Source organism: Pan paniscus, chromosome 1 (assembly GCF_029289425.2).
Source record: "Pan paniscus chromosome 1, NHGRI_mPanPan1-v2.0_pri, whole genome shotgun sequence".
In the NCBI taxonomy this organism is placed as follows: Eukaryota; Metazoa; Chordata; class Mammalia; order Primates; family Hominidae; genus Pan; species Pan paniscus.
The window spans coordinates 89,163,201-89,173,085 of record NC_073249.2 but is presented as its reverse complement, the minus strand read 5'-3'; the positions used below and the strand labels follow the sequence as shown (position 1 = coordinate 89,173,085).

At 45.5% G+C, this 9,885-nt stretch overlaps 1 protein-coding gene across 2 annotated transcripts in view; it reads right to left on the bottom strand.

Moving 5' to 3' along the window:
* Nucleotides 1–1,345: 1,345 nt before the first annotated feature.
* The window catches only part of CD48 (CD48 molecule), a 33,263-nt gene continuing 24,723 nt past the window's right edge, over nucleotides 1,346–9,885 (bottom strand). Inside the window, exons 2-4 of one of the 2 annotated variants that reach the window (XM_003811871.4) lie at nucleotides 7,491–7,793; nucleotides 3,806–4,072; nucleotides 1,346–1,731 (exon numbers count right to left, since the gene is read on the bottom strand). In XM_003811871.4, coding sequence (XP_003811919.2) covers nucleotides 1,652–1,731; nucleotides 3,806–4,072; nucleotides 7,491–7,793 — 650 coding nt within the window. In that variant the 3' untranslated portion in view covers nucleotides 1,346–1,651. The other variant, XM_008964264.4, reaches the window with a different exon arrangement.

The following is a 9,885-nucleotide window of genomic DNA, read 5'->3' as shown; positions in this document are numbered from 1 at the left end:
CTGCTCAGAGGTGAGTTTGGATAGGGATGCAGGCTGCTCAGGGGTGAGTTCGGATGGGATGCAGACTGCTCAGAAGTGAGTTTGGATGGGGATGCAGGCTGCTCAGAGGTGAGTTCGGATGGGGATGCAGGCTGCTCAGAAGCGAGTTTGGATAGGGATGCAGGCTGCTCAGGGGTGAGTTCGGATGGGGATGCAGGCTGCTCAGAAGTGAGTTTGGATGGGGATGCAGGCTGCTCAGGGGTGAGTTCGGATGGGATGCAGACTGCTCAGAAGTGAGTTTGGATGGGGATGCAGGCTGCTCAGAGGTGATTTTGGATGAGACTACAGGCTGGGCTCAGGGTGGTGGGTTTCTTCAGAAGCCCAGGCTGTCTTGTGGAAAAGACAAAACCCTACCTTTCTTATCATGCTTGTGCAATGTAGGGCAGGCAGCTGCCTTCCAAACAATGGCTCCGATGCAGTTCCTTGCATCATATAGCCAGACTTTCCGAAGTCCTTCACTCCTGCCACATCCATATCGCCCACTTTCTATTGGACAGATTTCATCACATGGCTCCAGCTAAACACAAAAGTAGCTGGGAAAAAGAGTTTTTTCACTCACCCAGGGGAAAATGAGAAGCTTTGGCAAACACACAGCACTGTATCTGTCACCGAGGAGATGGGGTGAGGAGGGAAGGGCCACGAGGGAGATGGGGGAGGCTGGTCTGGTTTGAAAGGCAAGCAGTCTGTGGTGGGCAGTTTTCTGAAGGGGAAGTGCATTCTGTAGTGACCCTCTCAGCTCCAGGCACATGAGGAGACTTAGAGGGGGGGACATTAAGCAAAAATCCCAGGTGTTATGTCAGTGGTGGGCCTGGGGGCGCCTACCTGCATATAGTGGACAACTCTGGTGAGAACACTGTGTCGATCTGATGGTTTTTTTGGATCCCATGAAACAACTAGGAGTTGAAGAGTTGCCCACACAGTCAATGGAAAAGAGGAGAGAGAATTCAGCTCCCTATGCAAGGCTTGTGGGGCAGGAAGGCTTCTTATGAGATAGAGCTGCATCCTTCCTTCTGCGAGAGCAAGCCTGAACCTATGTTTGCAGCAGACTTAGGAGAGTGGTCCTCAGAGGGGCCAGAGCAAGGCAAGCCACTGGGAAGGAGGCAAAGGCTTGGCAGGGGAGCTGGAGCCCCAGGAAGCTTAGCATGGATGTTGGAATAAGGGTCAGTGGTAGCACAAATTGGCTCCTCAGCTGTGTTGACACACAGGAGCCGGTGGCTCCAGGCTCTCCCCACTGTGTCTCCAGATTCCAGTTTCTCCCAGCTGATGGAGCAGGCACTGTCTGACAGATTTGGGACAACTTCAGGAATTCAGTTAATTGACAATTATATCAAATGTTTATTTTAAAAAATAATAAAACATTCACATAATGTTGTCACAATTTTTGGTGGGAAAAAAGCATGCGTATCTCTATATCTCTGTGTACTAGAAAACAACAAAGGGATATAAAATTAGATAATAACCAGTATTTAAAAGTTAACTTGAAAATCCTCGTTGATAATTCAGCAGCATGCTTCTGGTCAGCCTATACAGTCTCTGTCCTGGTGAGGAGCATGATCACCAACAGGCAAGATCTTCTGGCCTCGAAGTTTCGCTTGAGCTAAAAGAGCTCATCTCAGGTAAGTAACAGGCCAAGAATGGTGGGCACCGTGACCACTAGCCAACTTGCAATCCATTCTACTCCAAAGGACCGGGCTGAAAGAGCAAGAAAACCCTATATGCTTAGGTATCTTTATCTTGACTAATGTATTGAGAAGGGGCAAGGGTACTAGAGACACTGGTGTGGGAGCTCACAGAGCAGGGAAATGAATTTCTTCCCTGAATCCCATCCTATTTGCCTGGGATATTCTTTTCCTCAATCTCCCCAAACATAAAGTATAAAAAATGCAGAAATTCCTTAAATATCACTGGCTTACCTGGGCCCTGTGCTCAAAGGTTACCTCGACATATCTGTGGCCTGGGAAAGCATTGCTCCCCTACTCTGGACATCAACGAGGTAGGGTAGATCTTCAGGTACAGACAGATGACCACATGATACAATGCACAGCTGACTTTAGAGAGAAAAGGACCACTTCCTTTCCTTGTTTCTCTACCCCACTAAGTATCTGCACCAACTAGGAAGAAGAAGGGAAGAGAAAGGAAGACAGAAAAGGAAAGAAAAAGAAAAAGGATGGAAGGAAAGCTTAGATGCTGGGGTGGGGAAGGGCTGAGCTGGAGAAAATAAAAAAAAAGGAATGAGTGATACAGTAGGGAAGGGAGTTTGAGGGGGCTTTCTAGGATAATTTCGGTGACTAAAAAGTGACAGATGGGTTTACCCTTCCAAAAAAAAATGGATTTATTATTGCTTTTATCCTCTCTTCGGATGAACAGTCACACCCATTTTATAGAGGACAGGGAATGTGCTTCTTCCTTTTTCTGGATCTCAGGATGTGATATTGATATGAGGGTGGTGTTGGAACCACCAGCCAAATTGTGTTCTCATGGTCAGATACCACACTGTCACAGTGGGTCTGTGGTGGCAGAAGAGCAAGGCATATTAGGAGAGGCTGGTAGAGACAGGGCCAATTAGTTAGGAAGAATAAGGAAGAGCATACACAGTCTCTGTAGTCCACATGTGGGAGTAGAGATAAAGAAATCAGTGCAGTTAAGGAGGGTAGACAGAGCCCAGGAAGACCACAAAACAGCAACGTTCTCAGAGGCCAGGATCCCTGATGACTGGGCATGACAGGGGTCACAGGTGAATGTGAGCACCTCAGGTCTGAGTTATTCTAGAAGAATGTGTACGCTAGGGCTCAGGGATCTGACTTCAGGATTGTGGAGGGTATCTGACTCTGGTATTTCCTAGAGTGCTGGAGATATTGATCCAAGTTTATTAAGGGTCCCCAAAACTCTAAGAGACTGCGTCTCATTTAGCTCCCGCTTACTAAGGACTTGTCAGCCACTGTGATAGGCAGGTTACGTGTCTTGTCTCATTGAATCCTTAGCACGAGATAGGAACTGTTATTTTGTCCTTTATTTAGGAAGAACATGACTTGGGGAAGCTAAGTAACTTGTTTAGCTAGTAAGTGACAGTCCTAGAAGTGACCCCAGGTATGACTGACTCTAAAACCCATGGCCTTAGCTGTCCCATGCTAGCACCAGTGTAGGCCTGATCTAGAGCCAGGTGTGACACTCATGAGTGGATCCTCCCAGGAGACAGGGGAATTTGGCTTCCTAACTTCATCTAGGAACATCAGGCTGGGGAGGAGAAGCTTCGCCTGAGGCTCAGGCTCTCACGCCTCTTCGACGGCCTCTCTCAGGCCCGTCTCCTCAGTCCCTCTTTCCCTGGCTGACTTTGGCTGTCTAATGACCTCGGTCCCTCTTTCCTTGGCTGACTTCGGCTGTCTAATGAAGCCCCTCTAGACAGCTGCTCGCCCACTTGCCCTTCCTTCTCCCTGCTCACCCTGATGTTTCAGTCTACTCTATGATGACCCTGGCCTCAGATGTTAGGACTATGCTTTGTTAGAGCGGGAGAGGGAAGAGGAGTATCAGAGATCTCTCCCAAACGTCCTTTGCAGGTGAGAACACTGAGCCCCACGAAGTTGAGGTGAGCCGGCTGGGAGGTGGTGGTAGAGCTGGTGGCAGAACCCACGTCTCCCAGCTCTCCCAGACACCTTAGGGATTCACCACCACACTGTGCAAGGAGGCTGAGTAGGACCCCTAGCCTTTCTTTGTTCAAAACAACTCCAGTTACCCTGTGCCCCCCTCAGCTCCCAGGGATCCTTCTTACCCAGGGTACAGGGTGGACTGAGGCAGACCATGCCATTCTTGCTGCTCACAGAATTGCTGACTTGGCAAGTATAACACCTGGAGTAATTATGTGGCATAAGGGTGGTTTCAAGCACACTGTTCTGGAGCTCCTTTGGGAAGGGCCTTTTGTCCCCATACCAGGTGTAGTTTACAGACTCGCCAGGTATCACACATGACAGTTTCAGATAACAGTTGTCATCCATGTCTTCTATCTTCTCAATTTTGATGACAGGCTGGGGTACAGGGTCTGAAAGTGAGGAGGATGTTATAAGATGAGGCAGTGAGGCATTCATGCTGTGAAGGTTTAGCCAACAAAGAACAAAGGGATCCAGGGAAGGGGCCTGAGTGCCCCAGGAGGCAGAGTCATGAAGAAGAAGTTCTACAGAGGGAGCCAGTGAGCAGCCTTGACCTCCTGAGGCCTCACAGACTCACTGCAAGAGCGGCTCCTAGGCAGTGAAGCTAAGCTGCGTCCTGGAGGGGGCGCCACAGTCCATCATATGCTCTGGGAACAAAATGGGGTTATGATCGTGTGTGAGCCTGAACGAACAGCCCAGAGACTTGCTGGGGTCAGACTTAGTATATCAACTGTCTGAGATGCTCAGGGACCCTTCTCTAGCAATGGTTCATGGCGGGCACCTTGGCTGGTCTGTCTTTCCAATTATCGGACTCAGCTTTAGCAAGAGTCCTAAGGTAAGAGGTACCTGCCTGCGCGTGGCAAAGTCCTTTGCACAACCATCCAGTGCAGGTGCCAGCCTTCTAGACTCTGGCAGAGCTACAGAGAAGAACTTCATGTAACTTCCAGCCGCATCAATTGTGATAAACAGATTGGTCTGCTAACTTTGGTATCTCCATGTCTAGCACAATCCCTGCCACATGGCAGGTATTCTATAAGTATCTCATGAAAGGATGAATGAAGTAGTTATGAGATAGAAAGGATAAAACACAGCCGGGTGCAGCGGCTCACACCTGTAATCCCAGCAATTTGGGAGGCTGAGGCAGGAGGATTGCTTGCAGCCAGGAGTTAAGAGACCAGCCTGGGCAACATTGAGAGACTCAGTTTCTAAAAAAAAAAGAAAAGAAAAGAAAAGTAGCCAGGTGTGGTGGTGTGCACTTTTAGTCCCTGCTACTCAGGAGGCTGAGGTAGGAGGATTGCTGGAGCCCAGGAGTTCCAGGCTGCAATAAACTATGATTATACCACTGCACTCCAGCTTGGGTAAGGAGAAGACCTTCAAAAAAAAAAAAAAAAGAAGAAAGAAAGGAAGAAAGAGAGAGGAAGAGAAGAGAAGAGAAGAGAAGAAAAAGAAAGAGAAAAAGAAGGGAGGGAGGGAGGTAAGTAGGCACAAAAACACTAGTTTTGGAGTGAGACCAGCCTGGGTCCTGGACTTGACTCTAGTGGAGTGACATTAGGCAAGGTAGTTAACCCCCTTGCTGTCATCTGTAAACTGACTCTACCTCATCGCACAATGTTAGTAAGATAAAACGTCACCTGTCATGGATAATTGCTTTTTGCAGAGTGTAATTATTGCATACATTCTAGAGGCCATTTTACCATTATTACTGTTGTACTGCTGCCGGAGAGAATGAGAGATAGTCCCAGCATCTGGTCCTTCCTTGGCTAAGGCTGGTTTACCTGCAATCCTCTGAGATCTTTTCATTCTGGTCAGGGTGAAACATCTGCAGAATCAATGCAACTCAAATCCCATAAGATTAAAAGATGGCAGAGAATGGACCAGATCAGAGCTTGCCTCTTGGTTGTATGTGTGGAGAGGCTCTAGAAGCTCTACCAATCTGGTCTCTAGAACTCTAGTTTTGTCTCCTCTGTGAAGCTGATCTCAGATCGCTAAAAGATTGCTCAGACTACAGAGGTGATAAAAGTTTCCTGGACTTCCCCTATATGTTTTAATTGAGCAATTTTTATCCTGGTTTTCACCATTTCCTGTGTTCTAGCCTCATATCTTACACTCCTTCTGCATTTCCCATGGTGATCAGCACAGCACTGGGCACTTTGCTGATGGAATTAATTGAGCCAGCTTGGGTTGTCCAGCTCCAAGATGCTCACTTTGAGCTGTCAGAAATGCTTGGGCTGGACCAGAGGACCATTTTTTCTGCTAATCACTTCCTGGAAATCTTACCCTCAGGCAGGATGTGCTGAAGCCCAAGCCAGTTTGTGGATTTTTAAGTACTCAGAAATTTTGCAAGCTTTTTGTGAAACCATTAGTTTATTGAAATCAACTGTGGTAGCAGTATTTAAACCACAGAAATTACAAAGTTGGTAAATGATACACTTTAGGGCTTTTTTTTTTTTTTTTTTTTTTAATCTTGTAGAGCTTGTTAACCAGAACACCACTGTAAGAGACCTTGAATCTTTTTGTTCCCAGGACTTTCTGAATTTTCAGCCCATATGACATGGAAGAAGAGTTAGAAGGGGAATCTGACTGCTTGGATCAGGGACTGTCTGGCTAGTGGAACTTGAATGTATACAACACTCTTCATTTTCATGTTTTGACATTTTAAAAAATGTTTTCACTTTCCTTATCTACTTTGACTCTAATAACATCCTGAAAGGTAAGTAGAATTATTCTCATAATATGATGAAGAACCCAAGGCTCTCAAGGGAACACCACTCTTGGATTATTTAGCCCCGCTCTTCTACAAGAATTGCATACCCCAACCCCTGGAGCCCTCCCCATATCCATGTTTCTGCCCTATAATCTGATCCTTTCACCAAAAATGTTTAGATCAGGTACACACACCTGAACTAAATTGGGACTATCAGTTTCTCTCTCTTTAAATTGCCCTGAGAATTGAAACTCAGAGGAGCAAAAGTCTAAGTTTTGAGAGATAACATGTGTAAAATGGCAGGAATCCAAATCCATAGGCACAGTCCACAGATTCCTGAAGCTAGGGGTTCTGGCCCGAACCTGGTTTTCAATCTTCTCCCCTTAAGCCCTTCCTAGCTCTTTTAAACTCTTTGAATTGCTTTAAATAGCCCTAGTTGCTTAAACTAAATTCTCCTTTTTTGGTAAAGGTACATTGAATTAGTTTCTGTTATTTGCTATCAAAAGAATCTTACCTAATATGGGCACAGAGATGTGAAGATCTTTTTTCAAGGCTGCACAGCTAGTGAGCAACTGACCAGTTTTGAACCCAAGTCTGTCTGGCTCCAGGTATAATGCCTGAGTCCTTATTCCATATACACTGGTTAGACTGGAGCTATGAGTGGAAGTTTTTTTGTCCTGCCCATTATGAAAGTTGAAAAATTCTCCTGATAACTCCTGCCCCATTCTTTATATTAATACATTCTCTTTTTTCTTAAGTCCAATGAAGCCTAATTTCGGAGATATAATCAAGATGAGCTGAGCTGGTTTAGGTTGATCACAGGACAAAATGAAGGAAATAGGAAAAATCTCTAGTTCTCCTTCTCTTCAAAGCTTAGACTCACTAACTTCAGAAGAGGTGTTAAATGTCCTAAGATTGTTAATCTGGAGATCTGTTGACCTACGCTCACTCCCAAATAGAATTGGATCAAGGAAAAATGAATCAAACCTGTCCTGAGGTTTTTCTCTCCTCCTCCCCGAGAGTGCCCCATGCCTCCCAGGAAGCCCTACAGTGGTCCATCCGGGGCCACTGGAGCAGGGATTTGCTCTTTGGCTCCCCTGACTCACCAAGCACTTGCAGCTTGATCTTCCATTCTTGCTCATTCCCAGTCTTTTTCAACACCCTCATGATGTAGATGCTGTTGTCCTCTTTCTGGACCTTAGAGATGTACAGTGCACCACTTTGAGGATCAAGTCTGACCCTGCCTTTAAATTTGGATTCAAAGTACTTAGATTTTCTGGAATCCCATTCTACAATCTTCTGGTCGAAAGTATAAAACCAGGTTAGTTGTTTGTAGTTCTCAGGCAGGCTCTCAGAGATGTTCAGAGTCACGTTGCTGCCGGACACCACGGTCATATGTACCAAGTGACCTGCCAATGAGATTCAGAGTGAGACCTGCCCTAGAGAAGGCAGTGTTGCTGACAGGCCCAGGGTATAGCCTGGGCTGGTGGAACAGGTGAGAAGGAAGGGATTTCTGCTTAGGAGCAGTGAGTATGGTTTTCGCTGGAGGTCCAGGTCTCCTGCTTAGGAACTCAAGAAAAGTTGGAGCTTGAAAAGTGGGCATGGGGGAAGGGGATGTTGCTTATAATTAATCTAGTACTGTCCCCAGAAAATGAAAGAATTGAGTAAGGCCAACTGAGGTTGGGCCTGGCTCTCTACCTTACTCTCATACCAGTAGACTTTCAAATAAACTGATGACAAGTCATATCTCCTCTCTGGTCTTGTGTTTCCTGTCTATTCTCATTTCAGTAAGCATGTTGTTAGTCCCTAGAGGCATAGACATAAAAAGTACATGATTCTATTTAAAAATATTTAATATACCAATGTGGGAGGACAGACACACAAACAAATAATCCTAATATATTATCTTGATGACTATAATAAAGGTAACGTGGGGACCAAGGGAAAGCTTCCCCTTCACCTTCTGAAGGTTTGCCAAAAATCACTGACAAGAGGCAGATTAAGGAGGAAAGGCATACAGATGAATTTAACGTGTAAGCAGAGCCTTCCGAATGAAGAGCCAAAGATACAGGGCAAATTGTCCATTTTTATGCTTAGGTTCAACAAAGTATGGACAGTCATGGAGAAATATGATTGGACAAAAAGGGTATGACTGAATGCCAATAGACTGACTGCGGGAAACCCAGCAAGGCCTATCTTTCTAGATTCTGCTTGGCCTTTCTGTGCCAGATTCTTTCCTTCCTCCCATGTGTGGGGCAGGCCCTCTCTAGAATGGGGGTCTTATGATTCACAATCAAACAAGATAGGTCAGATAATTTCTTTATAGCTATTTTTTTTTTTTTTTTTACAGAGAAAGGCTCAAGGAAAGTTAGGGTGGTATATTTAAGTTTTATGTCTGGCTTTGGGGAAAAGGGGTTTTGGCTTCTATGGCCCACCTTGGGAAAGAGGGATTCCAGTGTCTATGGCTAGCCTAGGGGAGAATGGGACTGATAGACAGGAGGGCAGGAGAAGGTCAGAGAAAAACTTTCACTTCTGAGGCTGCTTCTGAGGCCATCATTTTAGGGCATCGTTTCCTGAGTCCTGACAATAAACACAGTGTGCTATGGGAATATATTCCTATCCGGAGGGTAGGGATAGAAAATGGAGAAAATACTAAGAAAAATCTCTTTGGAGGAGATGACCACTAGGGTAAGCCAAAGGGTGATTAAAAGCTAATATTTGTTAAGAACTATCTGTCAGGCACTATTTGAGACACTTGGGATACATCAATGAACTAAGCAGCTATCGGGGAATCTGCCCTGATATTCACATAGGTTCTTTTCTATTTTTCCTAAGCATTGGCCAGCTTGAGAAATAAAGGGACAGAGTACAAAAGAGAGAAATTTTAAAGCTGAGCATCTGGGGGAGACATCACATGTTGGTAGGTTCCGTGATGCCCCACAAGCTACAAAAACCAGCAAGTTTTTATTAGAGATTTTCAAAAGGGGAGGGAGTGTGCGAATAGGTGTGGGTGACAGACATCAAGTACTTAACGGGGTAATAGAATACCATAAAGCAAGAGGAGGCAGGGCGAGATCACAGGACCACAGGACCGAGGCGAAATTAAAATTGCTAATGAAGTTTCGGGCACCATTGTCATTGATAACATCTTATCAGGAGACAGGGTTTTGAGATCAACCAGTCTGACCAAAATTTATTAGGCAGGAGTTTTCTCTTCCTAATAAGCCTGGGAGTGCTATGGGAGACTGGAGTCTATTTCACCTCTGCAGTTTCGACCATAAGAGACAGGCACACCTGGGGGTGCTGTTTATAAGCCTATACCTCCAGGCGTGTATTCTCTTTCTCAGGGATGTTCCATGCTGAGAAAAAGAACTCAACGATATTTCTCCCATTTGCTTTTGAAAGAAGAGAAATATGGCTCTGTTCTGCCTGGCTCACCGGTGGTCAGAGTTTAAGGTTATCTCTCTAGTTTCCTAAACATTGCTGTTATCTTGTTCTTTT